Here is a 19073-nt window from a genome sequence, read left to right as displayed (position 1 = left end):
AGAAGGGAAAAGAGAGCATGGGTTATCAGAGCACTAGGAGGAGGTTATGGGCCAGGCCCTGCCTGGCAGTCACATCCAAGTAATAATTCTCCCCTGGGAAGGGAGCAGGAATCTTTGGTGGACACTGGCCATCCCTGCTGCAGGTGGTCAGTGGCCAGCAGGGCATCAGCTCTTCCTGCTTTCCATCCCTCCACACTGGAAGTCAGTCTTCAATCCCTTTTTTGTCCCCTTTTCCTGGAGGCTTGGGGAGCAGATGGCCGTGCTGACGGGTACGAAGACTGAGGGAGGGGACCCAGGGCCACTGTGAGCCTCTTTTTCTATCTCTGAGAAAGTGAGGGCCTTCCTCCCAGCTCTCAGGAGCTTCCCCCACAGTGAGCCCTCATTCCCAGGGGTCTCAGAGTCATGTCATGAATGGATATGAACCACATGCCCAGCACTGTTCCCAGGGCTCTGAGCAGCAGCATCTCATTCTGCCCTCCTCACCTGTGAGACAGGTACTAGCCTTATCCCCATTTTCCAGATGAGGAAGCTGAGCCCCTGGGGAGGTTAAGTAACCTGACTGAGGACTCACAGAGCATGAACTTCTGACTCCAGAATCCAAACATTAAAGGCGCCATTATATGAGCAGCTCCCTGGCCTTTCAGCCACCCCTGCCCTTGCCTCCCCAGTCAGGGCTCCAGCTCCACCTGGGGCCTTTAATGACACAGACATTTTCTTGCTGCCTTAACACGACTTTGGCTCCAAAGGTGTAAGTGTTTTCCTCTGAGCTCCTCGGTCAAATTAGCCAGGTCTGCTCCACAGAGGTGGCCTTAATTGGATCTAATTTCCCAGACAGGAGAGGCCATCTATCATGCCGACAAGTTCACGTTTAAAACTTTTTAGAGATTAATTTCTTCCTCGCCCTGCCAATTAATTGACACCACCCTGGCAAGGAGTGTGGCCTGTTGGGCAGACCTTTGTGAGTCTTCCATTCCTGGCCTCAGCACCTAAGCTGCCCTGTCACCCACCCCCAGCTCCGTGCTCAGCCCTGCACAGACCAGAGGACAAGCCAGCGTGCCACAGAGGGAACTGTCAGGGTAGAAGCGGTCCTAAAAGCAATCTGGTCCAGCTGCCTTGTTTTATGGTGGAAAGAACCAAGCACAGAGAAGTTAAGCGACTCGCCCCAGGTCACACAGCTCAGGTAATGGGGATAAAAAGATGGATAGCACACAGGCCCTGCCCGTGGAGAATGCTCACAGTCCATTGGAAGGAAACAGTCATTTTCTGAGTGTTGGGAGCCTCACCTAGAATTACCGTAGCCTCACAACAGCTCTGCATGGAAGTCACACTATCTCCATTTTATAGATGAGAAAACTGAAGCTTCAAAAAATTAAAATTGTCCAAGGCCAAGCGTCTGGGAAGGGCCATAATCAGAATTCAAATCCACATCTCACATCTTCACCACGTGGGTGCTCTCCCATGGCTGATGCAAGATGGTAAATGGCCTGGCTGCTGTGATTGCTGAAGTCTGCTGGGACTGGCTCACCCCGCTCCCAAGAGCTAGTGAGGCACTCAATTGTGAACTCCATATTCAATACCATCAAGTTGGTAGCTTAAAATGGGCCCTGGTGGGGCTATTTACACCAAGGAAATTGGCAAATGCCTATTTTTTTAATTTTGGGGAGCCAGTTGTCAAACATTTACCAGCACACCACTATCAGGGTGTAACATTTCAGTTACACCAAAATGCAAAGAAAGACCAAATACAGGCGAACAAGAAATGTTGTTTAATTGTTCAGATTTAGCACACTAAAAAAACTCGAGGCAATGTAATTATGCTATTCACAATGCAATTAGGAAATTATTTGATAACTATTAATTATCAATGCACGATAAGGTTGGATAGGTTGGACTGTCCAGTAATGAGTCACAAGTTAGACGCATGTGAACACCTGGTGTTTTTATTTCCTGTCATTGTATTTCTGTGACTGTATAAATAAACAGCGTCTGGCACTGTTTTAAGATTTCCATGATCTTAATTAAATTAACCCCACAATAGCCCTATGAGGTAGGTCCTATTATGGTTCCCTTTGGACCCTATGAGGAAACTGAGGCACAGAGGATTGAAGTAACTAGCTCCAGGTGAGAAAGCCAGTAAGATAATGTCAAAGGTCTAAACAAGAGGTGATCTGTGACTGAGCTTAAGGCCTAATGGCCCTCCTGCCCTGTTCTCCAGCTGCTAGCCCCGAGAATCAGCCTAGATTTTCCCACATCTGCAAATATTTCCTCCTCGTGGGGTTATGTTGCCCAGCCCTAGGGAACCAGCTCCCAAGGCACAGGAGCTCTCCCGTCTCCCACTGTGAGCACCAGCTCAGGAGCACGTTCAGGCTGCCAGATCATGGTAGCTTGCTAACATTTCTCGTGCAAGTTCTCACTCTTTCTCCTTCCCTCGCTCTCTCTCTCCTTCCCTCCCTCTCTCCCTGGCCCACCCAAACCCTCTCACGCACCCACTTCTCTCTCTGGCAGGTGAAATCACCACCACGTCTCTGCTTGACCGAGAGACCAAGTCTGAATACATCCTCATTGTTCGCGCAGTGGATGGGGGTGTGGGCCACAACCAGAAAACTGGCATCGCCACCGTGAGTGTGCTCCCCTCCCATGCCCCAGCTCCCCCTTGCTGGCCAGGCTGCTGCTCCCTGCTTGTACCTCTGGACTCCCCGTGTCCTGAGCCAGTGTGAGGCTTTGTGAGAGGGAGCAAGGGGGCAAAAATGAACTCAGCAGCAGCAGAGGTCAGCCTCCGGGGCCACCACAGCTGTGGGGAAGAAAGGCATCACCACCAGGAATGTAGGGGCACTTAGGAGGAGCAAAATGAAATACTTTCTCTCCTGCCCCTAAAAATCCAGGAGGGCAGGTGGCAGAAGGCATGAGCCCCATAGGCCCCTCCTTGCCTTGGCGCCTGCCAGCAAAGCAGAAGCAGGCATTCCTGCGAGGAAGAGCAGCTCAGAGCAGGAAGCAGGGCCCTGGAGGGTCCCTGGGGGCTTGTTCTTCCCCGACTAAAAGTGCCCCAGAGAGTAGAAAGCTAGAGGAACGAAATGTGGGGGCCTCGAATGAGCTCTCGGTTGCAGAAGTGAAAGGGGAAATGAGAAGCCCTCTGTGGGAGAGGAAGGGGGGAGACCAGCTGACAGTCACTCCAGCCACCTCCCCTCTGTTCCCCATTCGGTTTCTTTGGCTCACCCTCAAAACTGCAGCCCTCACCCAGCCTGCAGCAGCCACCCCATCCTTACCCAGCCAGAGAGGCTGGAGATGGTATCGCATGGCCAGGGATTTGATGGAAAAATGCTCAGTGCCCTACTCTGTCAAGGGAGGCCCCTGCTAATAGGAATCAGAGTCCTATAAATAATGTACCTGGTGGCAGGTGAGCAGGGAAATTGCTTGGCTTGTAGCTGAGACGGGGAAGCTCAAGGGATTCTGTTAGATCCCCCACCCTGTCAGTCACCTTCAGCGAAGACTGGAGGCAGGGATGGGGGAAGCCCCAGGTCACAGCAAGGATTTCAGGGGTTATCACATCCATTCCACTGCCTCCTGATGGGACAACACTGGAACTCTCTCTCCTGAAGGGGCCTGGCTCCTTCCTGTCCTCAAAAGCCCAGGCCCTGCCCAAGACTCCCAGGGTTGGTGGAGCTGGCAGAATTAATGCGAAGATTGCTCGTGGGCATCTGAGCACATTTCCCCTGGCAGGCCCTGCCCTGGCCCATCTCAGCTGGGTGCGTCTCCCAGCGCCCCTTATGGCTTCACAGGTAAACATCACCCTCCTGGACATCAACGACAACCACCCCACGTGGAAGGACGCACCCTACTACATCAACCTGGTGGAGATGACCCCTCCAGACTCTGATGTGACCACGGTAGGTGGTGGCAGAGCAGCAGAACTGCCAGGCGGCCCTTCCCAGGGGTCTGTGACCCACCATGATTCCAGGGGGCCTGCCCCTATGGGGCTGGTGGACTCTGTGTCCCTCTGAGCTGGCTCTTGCAATAGAGTTCTAGCGGTTCTCCTGCATGGTGAAAGGCAGTCAGAGGTCAAGGGAAAGCCCTCATCCAGCCTCCAGTGTCAGTAGGCCTCAGGCTTTGTCAAAGGGAGCTTCAGGCAGCCCAGGGACAGTGGCAGGGGAGCTCTGGCCAGTTCCGCTTGTGAGCCACACGTGCCCTTAGAGCCCGGGACTCTGGCCACCCCCTCTGGAGAGCTCCCACCCCTACACTGCACAAGCCCCAGCTCCACCCCAGCACCTGTCTTTCACTGCTGTGCCCCTGCAGTCATCCATCTGGGTCAGCTCCCCCACCGGCTAGCCCCCAGGGCTGCCCAGCAGGGGTTTTGTTCACCTCAGGAATTTTCTGGCACAGGTTTGCCAGGTTTACACAGGCCCCTGTGTGTGTTGTGTGCTCATGTGCAGGAATGTGCACAATTCAGGGTGCAGAGGGGAGACACGGCCAAAGCCAGGGCGTCTCCAGCAGAGACCAGAATCCTGGGGAAACTGAGGAAGCCCAGGTCCCACCCCCACACCATCTGCTCTGCTGGGAGATCCACATTTTTCAGCCTTCTCCTCCTCCACCCTGTACACCACGTGGCCTTACTTGGGGAGGCTTGTCCCCACATGATGTCCCCACTGCCACCCACCCAGCCCTGTGGGGGACATGAATCCTGACAATTGACTGAACACCTGGGATGTGCCCTGAGCCTCACCTGAGGGCTTCTCAGGAACTCTCTCCTCCTCACCGTAATCTCACAAGGCAGAGGGATTCCGCTGCCACTGTGCTGTGGAGGAGACAGACTTAGAGCTTAAAGGCTTGCCCAAGGTCCCAAAGCTAATAACGGGTGTGGTCAGGACTCGAACCCTGGTCTGTCTGACTTGGAGACAAGGGATTAGAAACCACCTGGCCCGGTCCTTATTCCTCTGGGAGGGGGCACCCACACACCAGCTGACAGCCAGTCAGTGAACATGTGGAAAGGAGGATAGGCATGATGGCCAATCCTTCCCTCCCTCTCTTTGTCCTTCTTTCCAGGTTGACCTCCTCTCCCATCCAGAGCCACTGCCAAGTATGGCTCTGGCACTGGAATAGACACAATGGAATAGGGCAGAGGTGAGGGATCTGGAATCTGTGATTTTTTCAAAGCCCCGTAGAGGAATTCCTTCCAGCCCAGGGCCAGGTTTAGAAACCACGACCCTCGCCCTTTGACACAGCTCTCTAGGCTCTTTGGTGGGTGCTCTCTGCTGCCGCCTCGTGGGCACTGCACTGGCCCAGGGTAACCTCCTCCCCATCCCAGCCAGGGATTCCAAGAGTTGGGGCTGGATCTCACCTCTGAACACCTTCTGGTCAACCCTCACCTTTCCCTTAGGTTTTTGGGAAATTCCTCCCAAAGGGAACTGAGGGGCAGGTGAGGAAGGTTGCTCTGGGAGAAAGGGGCTGCACAGGACACCAGCCTGGATTGCTGTTATCAAACAGTACACCCGGCAGACAAGGAGTGGGTGTGCCAGGTGAGGACTGCACACAGTCTTGGGCATCTGCAAGCTTTGGTCCCCGCGCCCTTCACCAGGTTCCTGCCCTCCGCATGTCCTTCTGAGCCATGAGCAGGCATGGACAATGGACCAGTGGCCTGCTGCCCAGTGCCTCCTCACTTTCCAGGAAATCCACGAGCCATCAGGGAACGCCTGCTGCATGCCAGGCCCCACGCTTGTCAGGCTGAGGGTACAGGAAGCAACAACAGGCCAGGTGCAGTGGCTCACGCCTGTAATCCCAGCACTTTGGGAGGCCAAGGCAGGCAGATCTCTTGAGCCCAAGAGTTCGAGACCAGTATGGGCAACATAGTAAGACCCCCACTACCTCTTTATAAAAAAATTTTTTAAGTAGCCAGGTGTGGTGGTGCACACCTGTGGTCCCAGATACTCAGGAGGCTAAGGCAAGAGGATTTTTGAGCCTGGGAGATTGAGGCTGCAGTGAGCCAAGATCACATCACTGCACTCCAGCCTGAGTGACAGAGTGAGACCCTGTCTCAAAAAAAAAAAAAAAAAAAAAAACCTCCCGCCCTGCCTGCCTTTGGGGAGTGTCATGTCACTCTTCTGTTCAAACCCCAGTGGTTCCCATCTCACCCTGTGCAAAAGCCAGAGTCCTTGCCAGACCTACAAAACCCGCAGGGCCCACCCCATTGTCACCCCGAAGAGCCAACCGAGTCATCCCAATCTGTAGTACAGAGCGGGTGTGGCTGTTCCACTGCTGGCGTCAGGTGGGCACAGGCTGGAGATTTTCAGTGCCCCAGGGTAGTATTTGAGACCTGAAAAATAAATGTGATGACTTGAAAGTTCAAAGAGAAAAGGGCAAAATCAAAATTAAAACTTGTTATATGAAACATCTATCAGATGAAAGATGGCAGCTTTAGTAACTATGAAATTTAGTGTTTGTGAAAATTTCATTACATTCAAGGACAAATTGGAGGTTAGATTTTTCTAGAATTCTTGAAAATTTTCCAGAATTTTCTGGAATTCCCAGTTACGTATGATGATTGCCAGGAAATCAGAAATAAAGAAGCTTATATGTTAGTCAAGTTTGTCACAGCCAAATATTTTGAAAAGGAAGTTATAAAAATTCTTTCCAATTTTATAGCCATAAAATGTATATATGCATACATATGCATATACATGGGTATGTCTCATTACCTTGGAGAGGACCCCCTGGAGCCTTCTAGGGCCTCACAGTGGCCCAGGATGAGGTAGGGTCTGTGGCCAAAGTGTGAGGTGAGGTGGCTACAGAGGGAAAGAGGGAACAGCTAACCGAGGTTCAGGTGACAGAAGGAGGAGGTGATATTTGAACAGGGGCTGGCCCACCACCTGACTCATCTCCCACCCCACCCTTCCCACACCCACCGCACACACCCACGCCCGCAGCTACCACCCATCCTCAACACACAGGCCTTTCGTTTCCCTGCACCCACTCAACTCTCCCCCAGCTCAGAGCCTTTGCACAAGCCCTTTCCTCCCTGACCCCTTGCTCTTTCCATAGGTAGCTCATTCTCTTTCATCTGTCCCAGCTTAAAACGTCAGCTGTCTTAGAGAGGCCCTGCCTGACTACTGTCTAAAGTAGCTCTGACCCCTCTCCAAATTCTGTTTCCTGCAGAGCTGGACCCACAATCTGTGCTTATTTGTTTGGTAGGCTATTTGCTTATTAAGAGGCATGTGGTTTAGTGATTAAGCAGGCAGCCTCTGGTACCAAAATGCCCAAGTTCTCACTCCAGCTACACCACTTACCAGCTGTGTGACCTTGGGCAAGTTGCTTAACCTCTCTGTGCTCCAGTTCTTCTCATCTAAAATATAGGGCTAGTAAGAGTCCCCACCTGATAGAGCTGTGATCAGCGCGTACTGAGCCAAGATATAGGAAGCACCGGCACATGAGGAGTGGTCGGTAAATGGTAGCTGTCATCATCATCACTATCATTACCATCATCTGCTTCCTTTGCTGGACTCGCACTTGTCTTGTTCACTGTCAAACCACGCTGCCTAGCACAGTTCCGGGCACATTGTAGGTGTTCAAAATATTTCAAAATATGTGTTGTTGAGGACTGATTCAGCTGGTGAATATCTTACCTTTCCTTCCCCCCACCCCCCAGCTCAGCCAGGCGGTGGCTGGGTCTTCCTTGTCGGAGGGAGACTAGGGCGTATGGCCCAAGACTCTCTCAAGAACCCTCTCTAGACATGGCATGGGCCACAGCGCCTGGAGTCGGAGGCACAAGGCAACCCCAGTGATTTTCAGAGCTTGCGTGCAGACAAGTGTCTTCCTACATGTGGCTTCATTTGGGTGCATTTGGGATTGGTGAGGTGTGTGCATCTGCATGCACCGGGTGTGGCCTGGCGTGCAGGCACTGAGGATGTCCACCTGCACTGGCGTGCGCTGGTGGAGTGGCCATTTCTCTGTCTGCAAGGGAGATTTTGGTCCTACTCTCCTTCCTGGCTCCTGCAGCTGCCTTCAAGGACCTGGCTGATGGGCATTGATTTAGAGCCTTTCAAAGCCCTCCAGCAAAATAAAGGAGAGGGGAGAAGGAGAGAATTATTCCCCATCAGGCCAGGAGAAAAATGACGGGCGTGAAATGGGAAATAAATGAGGGGAAAGCGGTGAGATTCTACAAAATCACCCAGCAGGGAGCCTGCAGGAGGGGTCACAGCTCTCCACCCTCTCCTGTACTCCCAACCCACCCTGTGACCAGAGAGTGAGTCAAGGGGCCCAAAACCAGTGCCCATGCCCCAACCAGGGTCACTTGGAAGCAGCTACCCCTGGCACTCCCTGGCGTGGTAGGGGCAGGAAGAGGGAATAGAAGAGGAGAAACCACCCGCCATGTGAAATGTATCTCAGCCTGTTCAGCAACAGGCCTGGCCTGGAACAAGTGATTTAACTGCTCTCTTCCTCAGTTTCCCCATCCAGAAAAATAAAATAGGGAGAAAATCATCTCTCCCCCAGGCTGGGTGTGGTGGCTCACACCTGTAATCCTAGCACTTTGGGAGGCCGAGGTGGGAGGATCACTTGAGGTCAAGAGTTTGAGACCAGCCTGGCCAACATGGTAAAACCTTGTCTCTATTATACAAAAATTAGCCAGGCGTGGTGGCTCTTGCCTGTAATCCCAGCTACTCGGGAGGCTGAGGTGGGAGGATCGCTTGAACCCCGGAAGTGGAGATTGCAGTGAGCCGAGATTGCACCACTGCACTCCAGCCTGGGTGATGGAGCAAGACTCCGTCTCAAAGAAAAAAAAAAATTCTCCCTTTTCAAACTGTTGAGAGAAGCATTGTAGAAATACAAGGAACGCTGGTCTTCTATGTCCATCTGTGAAACGACTTGGCCTGTTTTAAATTATGCCTGGAGTACCTAAGAGCCCTATCTCCTGTTTGCAAAATGGGGGTGTTGGGCTCCTCTTTATGGAGGCTAGGGAAACTGAGGCAACATGCCCACAGCAAGATAAGGACACCTCAGGCCTGGAAGGCAGGGACCTCCCCTCCTCTACCTTTTGGTGCTGCAAGGCTGGGAAGGGAGAAGAGGGCCAAGCAGTCCCTGGTGGGAGTGGGGGCTGCCCCCACACCTCTGAAGGGGAAGCCGGCCTAGGGTGCCACAGCATTCAGCCCTGCATCAGCCTCTCTCTCCCCGGCCTCCCCAGGACCCATGGACAGGGGCAGATGGGAGTTCTCAGCCAGGGCAGCTCATCTGTCTGTTCTGGTCTGGTGGCCCCAGAGACACCTCTGGCTGGGGATTAAGCAGAGGAGGGACAGATTCTGCTGCCAAAGCACAAAAGTCTCCACATCAAGTAAGATGAAGGAGCTGACAAGCCTGGCTGTCATCATCGAGTGTCCTGAAGTTAAGAATAATACTGTCCTGATGTGGCCCCAGGGACTGTGGTCACCTCCCCCCCCCGCAATGATCTTGTCCACCTCTGGTGCCACAGTGGCTTCTGCAATGCAGGGTCGGGGGTGAGCAAGGGGTAAGGGCCACCTCAGGAGCCTCCAGGCTGGGAGCTGGGTCAGCTCCAAGGCTGGTGCTGTGTGACCCTAAGACTGGCCTGTGCCTCTCTGGGCTCTGCTTTCTCCTTGTGGAAGGCAGGGCAGTTGGAGGATGAGGGAGCCTCCCCACAGAGCGGGGGATCGGTGCACGCAGGGGGCCTCGGCGAAGACGAAGAGCCCTCAAAGGCTGCAGGGGGCCCTTTGCCTTTTGCTTATGACCTGGCTGTGTGGGATCTGGGACACTAAGGGACAGCAGGCTGTGGGGTTCACCGCCCCTGGGTTAGGATGGCACCAAGCGCTGACCCCTTCATGATGTGGGGGTTATAAGTGGGGAACCAGGCTGTGGGCCGGGGAGTTGAAGGGGCCAGACTGTCTGAGGTCCAGTCCTGAGACCCTGCCCCTTATCAGGGACGATGAACCTCCCTTCCAGGGAGCTCCACCCTCTCCTTCCTCAACACTCCCCCAGCCCCACGACTGCCCCAGCTAACTGGGTCCCACCTTCTGAAACGGGCCCAGCCATGGCTTCCTCCACATGCCCTGTCATCTCTGGTGTCACAATCTAATGCTTCAAAGGAAGGAAGGAAGGGAGGGTTTGATGAGGAGGAACCCAGTCTCCAAAATCCAGGGTTTCAAATCCTTTCAAAAATCTCAGCTGGAGTACAGATTCCCCAGCCCTTCCCAGCCCCTCCCCTAGAGAACTCCTGCCTCCCAGCCCTCTCGGACCCCCCTACCGGGCTCAGCTGGGAGGCCCACTTCCTGGGCCAGAGCCAGGATGCCCCCTCCCCAGGACCAACGTCTGAGCTCAGATACTCCCGGCCAGCCCAGAGACACCCTCCCCAGGCATGGCTCAGTGAAGAGGTCTGCTCCCTCCCGGGCAGGTGGTGGCTGTGGACCCAGACCTGGGGGAGAATGGCACCCTGGTGTATAGCATCCAGCCGCCCAACAAGTTCTACAGCCTCAACAGCACCACGGGCAAGATCCGCACCACCCATGCCATGCTGGACCGGGAGAACCCCGACCCCCACGAGGCCGAGCTGATGCGCAAAATCATCGTCTCTGTCACTGACTGTATGGACCCCTCTTGTCCCTCACAGCCCCCACACCTTAGGCTGCGGGTATCCCCGGTGACTGGGCCTCTGGGGTACCTGGGGCCCACCCAGGAGGTCTATGTCTGATCACCAAGAGTAGAGTAATACCCACGCCCCAGTTGTGACTCCTAGAGCACCCCAAGGGAACGGAGGGAGCTGGGGAGGGGAGCTGTGAGGGCCAGGCTGCTTCCTGGAGGGGCCATTGGGATGGAGGGCTCTGAATCTGCCCCTTCTTGCCACTTGCCTTCTTCCTGTCTGTTTTCTCTTGCACCCATCTTACCGTGTCTTTGGCCCCTTCTCGCCCTGGTCTTCCCAGGTGGCAGGCCCCCTCTGAGAGCCACCAACAGTGCCACAGTGTTTGTGAACCTCTTGGATCTCAATGACAATGACCCCACCTTTCAGAACCTGCCTTCTGTGGCTGAGGTGCTTGAAGGCACCCCCGCGGGGGTCTCCATCTACCAAGTGAGTCTCTCTCATCTCATTCCTACCAGCCCAGAAGTGGGCAGTGGGTGCCTGAAGGGCCTAGCCCAGGCTGAACACTTTGCAGGGCTGGGGCAGGGGAGGAGCTGGGTCTTGAAGGATAGAGGCTCTGGAGACGTGGAGGGAAGTGTGGCAGGAAAAGGATAGGGAGATGGGCAAAAGCAGAGGTAGAGAGAGGGGGAGAGGCAAAGACGGAATTCTGGAAGTCACGTCCAAGTTTCTCAGGGCCTGATTATGGAGGTCTGGCCCAGGACCTTCCATTCCCTAAGCCTGCAGATGGTTCTAGAATACAAAGAAGGCCAGGTGAGTGTAGCCCTGGGCAGCTGCCTCTCCCATGCCTTCCCATAAGCCCCAGATCAGCTCCCTCTACTACAGTAGAGGGGCCTCTGTCCACTTTGCAGGGCTCTAAAGAGACTTGCCCAAGACCCCATGGCCAAGCACGTGGTCTGATCTTGGGCTTGGCTTCTTTGCCTCCTGTTCCATCATCCTCTGATCAGAGGGATCCTGAAGGTGCTGGTTTAGGGGAGATGACATCCAGGATTTCAGGTCCTTTCAAAACCTCAGCCCTCCAGGGGCCATTGAGAAACACTGGAGACCCTCCTGGTTAAGAGCATGGGCCATGGAGTCCAACCAACGGGGTTGTGAATCCCATCTCCAGCACCAGAGTGCTGTGTTACTTGGAGCAAACTGCTTAACCTCTCTGAGTCTCAGCTTCTCATCTGTGAAATGGAGATAATAATAGTACCTGCCTGGCTGTGCTGTGGGGACTCAATCAGACACACGTATGAAGCACCCTGGAACTTGGACACAGGAAACACGGTAGCTGTGGTGATCACTGTGTGTGTGTCACAAGGGCTTATACCTGAGACACAATGGCTGTATCAGGTTAGCCTGTTCCCATTAGAAGAAGATGGGGTTGTTTGTCAGGATGCCAGAGGGGGTGAGCTTGGTGGTGCCCCACAGACCCACTGTGCCTGTTTCTTCATCTGTAGGAGGAGGTGAAAGGTGTTCTTTGGCAGCTCCCCAAACCCCCAACAGGGGGCGCCTCAATCCAGGGAACAGCAGTCGGTCCCCGAGGAAGCCCCCAGACAGGAGGGGAGGCGGGGTGAGAGCGAGTCAACCCCCAAACCCTGTTCTCTGGGGGCTCACGACCGGCGAAGAAAGATGCCCACCAATGCAACTTCTGAGTTCATAGAGGAAGGAGCAGGGAGCGTTTAACTTGGAAACTGTCCTCACATACAGGATGAGGGCCCTCCCTTGAACTGTGGCTCCCTGGTCCCACCTAGGAGCTCAGGAGATACAGATTTCTGCTGGTTGTGCAGAAGAGCGTTCTCCAGGGGGTAGAGCTATGCACAAGCAAAGTAAAAATACTGAGCCCCCCCGTCCTGGAAAGCATTCAAGCTGAGTCCAGACACCTCTCGTCCAGTTCGTTGGATGTGAAATAGATGAGACGACCTTGATATTGTCTTCCAGACCTGAGAGTCTTGGCTTAATCCAAAACTCTTATTTTATTTATTATTACACATTTCCCCAAATGCCTTGAATCCACTTCAGTAAAACATTAAGGGTAACAGGGTCTTGAGTCGGGCAATCTGATCAGGACTGGAGGTGCAAATGAGAACAGTATAGGAATTTGGGAGGAGGCTTGCCTGTGCATGGCCACAAACAGCTTTTTAAAATAATAATAATAATAATAATAATAATAATGAAATCCCCAAGTGACTTTTAAAAAAGAACCCTTGATGTCATTTTATTTTTGTTGTTACTATCTCACAAATCAAAGCAAAGCGGGGGAGGGGAAGCCTGTGAATCCAGCCTTCTACGTGGTTGAACTCCAGATAATGGTGGGGGGTCCTTAAGCTGGAACAGCTGCTCCAAATCTGGGAGAGCTTCCTAATGGGGAGAGCAGGGGATGAAGGGGAGAAAGCGCTGTAGAGACCTGAGCTCTTATTCCAAAAAGTCCCTCTGCCACCCCATCGCTGGCCTCACTTGGTGCATCTGGACACCGTTCAGCTGACGTGCAACCCCCTTAGAGACCATCTGGGAGGGTGCCCTGGGGACAGTGGCCTGACCTAAGGCTTGGAGGGGAGCAGGTGTGTCTGGCTGCAGCCAAGTGTGGCTTGGCAGGGAGGAGGGAGCACTTCTTGGGGGAGAAGCATCCGTCCCAGTGTCCCCTCCCCGCCCTCTTGCTGTCCCTCCTCGCCCTCAGGTGTTGGCCATCGACCTTGATGAGGGCCTGAATGGCCTGGTGTCCTACCGCATGCCGGTGGGCATGCCCCGCATGGACTTCCTCATCAACAGCAGCAGCGGCGTGGTGGTCACCACCACCGAGCTGGACCGCGAGCGCATCGCCGAGTACCAGCTGCGGGTGGTGGCCAGTGATGCAGGCACGCCCACCAAGAGCTCCACCAGCACGCTCACTATCCACGGTGAGGCGGCGCAGGGGCTTCTGTGTGCTCAGTGCGTGGGCACAGGCCTGGGTCAGGGCCAGGGGGAGAGGGGAGCCCGTGTCCCCCACTGCTGTCTACTGGACTTGTAGGCACAGGCTCCTTTGTTAATGAGGCGCCCTCCTCAGCTGGAGCCATTCAACACAGCAGAGCCTTCTCCGCACCTGGCCACTGCCTTCAGTGCCCCAGAGCTCAGGGGCAGTGGCCTGGACCTGCCGCCAAGGCCCCATCACCCCCACCCCTCCTAGCCTCTGATCGCGGCAACAGCAGAGAGGGCTTGAGCAGGGGCCGGGACCCTCAGGGTCATGAACAGGCAGGGAGGGTGCAGAGCCCTTTGTCTTCTTTGGAAGGCCAGAGTCTTTGTTTGGGAGACATAAAGGAGACCTCCCCCTCCCATGGGTGTGGAACCCCTGGGCTGGCAGTGGCAGGGCATCACCCTGGGAAGAGAGCAGCTGGGACTCCCAGACTCCCTAAGATCCTCATCCCCCTGCGACTCTGGTGCTCATTCCCAGTGTCTCTGCCCTCTTATCGGTGAAGGGGCGGGGTACTGTTTCCACTCTAGATGAGTCTTTAATTTTCAGGACAGGATGTGGACATGAGCTGTTGCCAAGGGGCCAGGAATAACCCCAGGGAAATAAGGGCAGAGTTTAGCGGGCAAGACATGGCCTGTTCCCTGAGCCTGTTCAGTCCCATCCTAGCTCTGCCGGCCTCCATGGGATGGTAGAGGGCGGGGGGGTGGTGGTGGCGGTAGTTAGCTCGGCACAGGTGCAGACACTGACCCTCTTCAGTCGAGACCTAAGATGGTGAGGATTTCAGAGAGCACGACATTCTCTCTCCCATCGGTCCGAAGCTTGCCTGTGGGTTTCTGGTGCCAGTTTCAGGACCCCCTTATTGGCCGATGATGGACAGGGAATATGTCCCAGCTTTAAGAGAGGACCCCTGGAGGGCCTTTCTCCAAGACTCAGCAGAAGCTGTAATATCAAATGGGCCCAGGATCTCTCCTGGTGATACCACTTAGAGGAACCCAAGTGGGGTGGGGATCACTTCGCTAAGAAGGTTGTCCAAGCCCCATCTGCCTGAGGAATAGGGGCCTAGCATGCAGAGTGGAATAAACACATCTGTAAGGGAAATTAAACCTTATTTCGGGGGGTGGGATTTTCAAAGTGAGCTCCCTTTGCTGAAACTCCATTGCATACTGAGGGTAGACCTTGAGGCTCCAGCCCTCCACTCTGCCACTGTGTGACTTTGGACAAGTCACTCAGCTGCTCTGAGCTCCCGCTTCCTCAGCTCCACAGTGTGTCTAATAATGCCCGCCTCCTAGGATGCTCAGAGGGCTGCATGTGGTCCTGCACGGGAAGCACTCAGCATGGGCTTGGCACGCTGGACAAGTTCGTAAATGGTCACTGTCGTCATCGTTGTCATGATTGTCCGTGTTGTCATGGTCGTTGTTAGGCGCATACTGGAGAGAGGTTCTAAGGTTTTCTCTCTTCCCTTTGACAGCTGAGCAGCAATAATCCCCCAGGGCACAGGGACAGTGGGAGGGTCTGGAGCACTGGTGGGCTTGGTCCTGGCCCCGGTGGGCATGGGGGGCCCTGGGCTCATGGCCAGGATGTGTTGACACAGATGCCACTTGGAGCCTGTGACTCCCTTGGGAATTCGTTCCCTACTTGGTCTGGGGCTGGAGACGCTGCTCTGGAGCTGGGTCGTCTGCAACAGAAGCCAGGCCTAGCCCCGGCGCCCATTCTGCCCTGCAGTGCTGGATGTGAACGACGAGACGCCCACCTTCTTCCCGGCCGTGTACAATGTGTCCGTGTCCGAGGACGTGCCGCGCGAGTTCCAGGTGGTCTGGCTGAACTGCACAGACAACGACGTGGGCCTCAATGCCGAGCTCAGCTACTTCATCACAGGTGCTGCCCCCGCCTCCGACCACCTGTGCAGGCCTCCTGGGGCCCTGCCCCCACCCCTCCCAGATAGACAGCCAGACTAGGCGGGGGCAGGTGAGGGTGGAATAGAGGTCAGGGCTCTACCGTTGGGCTTTAGCCCCTGGTGGTGCCTCCCGAGGATTTGCTCCTGGCTCTTCCCAAGGGCTTTGCAGCTGAATCACTCTGGACTGGCTCCCTGGGGACCTCCTGAACCTGTTGGTTGCAGGGATGGGGAGCATCTACCAAGGTTCATTCTAGAGGGAGGTAAGGCTCCATGATTCCTAGGGAGGAGCCCTGAGCCCCACTCCCCACTCCAAGTCTGAGTGACAGAGCAGTGACTGGAGGAATGTGGCCTCATCCTTCCTTGGGGACCTGTTGAGAATTCCCATCTGTTTAGAGGCAGATGGTTTTGATCTCCCTAAATGAAATGGTTTTAGCTCGAAAATGTTGTCTGGCTGTTGTCTGCAGAGCTGTGGCCACAGATGATGAGGCCATGTCCTGGCTCACAGAGGAAAGTGAGCTGCAATGGATTAGTGATGTCTGCCACAGTGGTAGGATTGGTAGGTGGTGGTGCGCATGCCATGGATTTGCCATTCCTGGATGAGAACACAGCTTCTCAGTCTCCCTGACACATGAAAGATGCTGGGACACATGGGGGTGCCATCTTCCCCATTCCTCAACCCACTTTGGCCCTTTTACTGGCTCAGTCTTCTCTCTGTCCATGACCTGCCTACCAACACACATGTTGCCTCTGCATATGTGTGCCTGTACACACGAGCAGGGCACACACCAGCCCCCCCAATGCCTCCCCGTGAAGCAAGGAAGCCCAGCTCACAGCCCATCTGTGGCTTTGCTGCGGCCAACGTGACCTCCCAGCCCTCAGCCTTCCCTTTCTTCCGTCACCTCCCTGAAGGGGCCCAGCACCCTCAGGCCCACTCCTTAGTCTGGCCCTCAAGTTGGCCCTAGGGAGGGCTTAGTTACCAAGACCCCCCACATGGCACCAGCTCCGTGGCTCCACTGCCCACACTATTTACGTCCTGGTTCTGCCCTGGGCTCCCTGGGAGTCAGAGTGTGTCCCTTGCAGATGGTACTTCAGACACTGGGGAGCACTGGAGGTTTGGGGGTCAGGAGGCTTTCCCTAGGGGCAAACCAGCAAGAACAGGGGAGCACCTGGCAGCCTGCAGGATGACTCTTCAGCACCCCAAAGTGGTGGGCTCCCGCTGACCTGCCCAGAGCCCTCCCGGATTTTCAGTGCGCACTCTGCAAGGAGCTGAGCCCAGTCCTGCCCGAGCTCACCACAAAGCTGGTGCCATGGCGCCCTCTGCTGCCCAGAACACCACACTGCTCGCCAGCTGGCAGGGGAGGGGTCTCCACGCTGTTCTGGGAGTTCCTTCCTGACTCCCGTCCACCGCGAGAGGAGACCCTCACACTTCCCACCTGTCCCAGAACTCAAGGAGACTCAGTAATCCCTGTCTCCTGTACACCTGCCTTGACTCCTCACTCTGTGGAGCCTCCATGTCCCCACTCAGGAAGCTTCGCTCCTCAGCCCATCTCACCTCCGAGATGAGGGGCCTGGGGGATGCTCAGCCAACCCCAGAGTTCTCAGCAACATATACAAGCCCCTATGCAGGTTAGCTGCTCAGACGCTTCTGCAGGATGGGCAGGGAGAGGAGGGGTGAAGGATACGCCCAGGGACCCACGCACGGAGAAACCCAGAGTGGCACAGGCACATCACTGAGTGAGGGGTTCTCCTCTGTGAAGTAGAGGCTAAATGAAATGGTCTGCATGAAGTACCTGTAAACAGGAGGTGCTTCGTGAAGGTTAGGAACTAATTCCAGGCATCTGGCGCCCCCACTGAGCCCACCCAAGCTGCACCGGCATCGGAGCACCTCAGGCAGGGCTGAATCGGCAGCACAGCCTCCCACTCCTGGACTCACCATCGCGGGTCCCAGCTCAGGAGCAGAGAGTCCCTGCTTCCCCTGGCTGGGAGCTCTGTTTCCCAGCCGGAAGCTTCCTCTCCTTTACCCACAGGTGGCAACGTGGATGGGAAGTTCAGCGTGGGTTACCGCGATGCCGTTGTGAGAACTGTGGTGGGCCTGGACCGGGAGACCACAGCCGCTTACATGCTCATCCTGGAGGCCATCGGTATGCACCAGTCCCGCACCCACCAACACAGTGATCTGGGCAGAGTTCACACAGGGTGCCTCCCAGGAGCCGGCCTTTTGCTAAAGGCTGAACTCTGCCCAGATGCCAGTGGAGAAAGGGCCACCAGACACTCACCAAACATTACTGAGCACTTGCCGGGCATGAGGCTCACTGCGCGGTGCCACATGCAAGACACTAGGATGGTAAGGTGGGAGCTACATGAGAGACCCACATGTAGACAAATTACTGCAAATCGAGGCAAGCCAGCAGGAAGGGAAAAGGATGACATAAGAGTATTGGGCAGTGGTGCAAACACGGAGGCGGAGAGGTCACAGGAGGCTTCCTTCAGGACTCGGCATCTGGGAGTGCCTTTGAGTGAGTTAGGACCCTTTCAGTTGCAAAATTTAAAATAAAATAAACTGACTTCAGCAATATGGGCTCACTTAACCAGTCCGCTGGGAGATGTAACTCCCGGTATGACTGGATTCAGGGCTCAGGTGACACCTCAGGCTTCAGTCTCTGCACTGGCTGGCGCTGCCTCCTGTGTGTTGATGTATTAGTCTGTTTTCACACTGCTGATAAAGACGTACCCCAGACTGGGTAATTTATACAGGAAAAAGGGTTTAATGGGACTTTACAGTTCCACGTGGCTGGGGAGGCCTGACAATCATGGCAGAAGACAAGGAGGAGCAAGTCCCGTCTTACATGGATGGTAGCAGGCAAAGAGAGAATGAGGAAGATGCAAAAGTAGAAACCCCTGATAAAACCATCAGATCTCATGAGACTTATTTACTACCACGAGAACAGTATAGGAGAAAATACCCCCATGATTCAATGATCTCCCACTGGCTCCCTCCCACAACATGTGGAAATTATGGGAATATAATTCAAGATGATCTGGGTGGGGACGCAGAGCCAAACCATATCAGTTGGCTTTATTCTTCAGCTCACATGGGGGCAGGTCATTGCCCTAGCCTCACCTGTACACATTCTCAGGTTCAAGTGCAGCAGCATGGATGACAGCACTTGTCTCTTTCCCCTCCCTGGCAGAAGCCCTTAGATCAGCTCTAGATAGATCCATTCTGCCCCAGTGCCCATTCCTGAGCCCCTCACTGTAGCCAGGGAAGTGAGATGTGCTGGTTACTTAGGCCTAAGTCACATGCCCATCCGTGGAGCTGGGGCAGTCCCACCTACCCAGCATCCCAGGCCTCAGAACCTGGAAGGGAGGGTCCACAGGGGGACATTCAGGACATGGCCTTCCCAGGGGAGCACAGGGCAGTGCTGATGGACAGAAACAAGGGGTGCACACTACAGCCTTGGAGGCCACATAAGGTTTCAGTACATGAAGAAGCAGGGAGGGCATTTCAGGCAGAGGCACCAGCCCATGCAAGGGCCTGGAGGTGGGAAAGCGCCCTGTGTGCACAAGCACACGTGCATGCGCCGCAGCTGGCCCGTGGAGTGGCCCACACTGGGGAAGGGGAGGCT

At 55.0% G+C, this 19073-nt stretch overlaps 1 protein-coding gene across 1 annotated transcript in view; it reads left to right on the top strand.

The window, feature by feature from the left end:
* Positions 1-19073, top strand: part of LOC129006860 (cadherin-23-like) — a 335691-nt gene that overhangs the window by 294922 nt on the left and 21696 nt on the right. The window contains exons 21-27 of the mRNA XM_054437076.2: positions 2506-2618; positions 3777-3884; positions 10385-10574; positions 10911-11056; positions 13284-13503; positions 15276-15428; positions 17475-17588. Of these exons, the coding sequence (XP_054293051.1) occupies positions 2506-2618; positions 3777-3884; positions 10385-10574; positions 10911-11056; positions 13284-13503; positions 15276-15428; positions 17475-17588 (1044 nt within the window). The remainder of the gene's footprint in view (positions 1-2505; positions 2619-3776; positions 3885-10384; positions 10575-10910; positions 11057-13283; positions 13504-15275; positions 15429-17474; positions 17589-19073) is intronic.

The sequence above is a fragment of the Pongo pygmaeus genome, chromosome 8, assembly GCF_028885625.2.
Source record: "Pongo pygmaeus isolate AG05252 chromosome 8, NHGRI_mPonPyg2-v2.0_pri, whole genome shotgun sequence".
NCBI lineage: Eukaryota > Metazoa > Chordata > Mammalia > Primates > Hominidae > Pongo > Pongo pygmaeus.
This window is presented reverse-complemented; position numbering and strand designations above follow the sequence as displayed.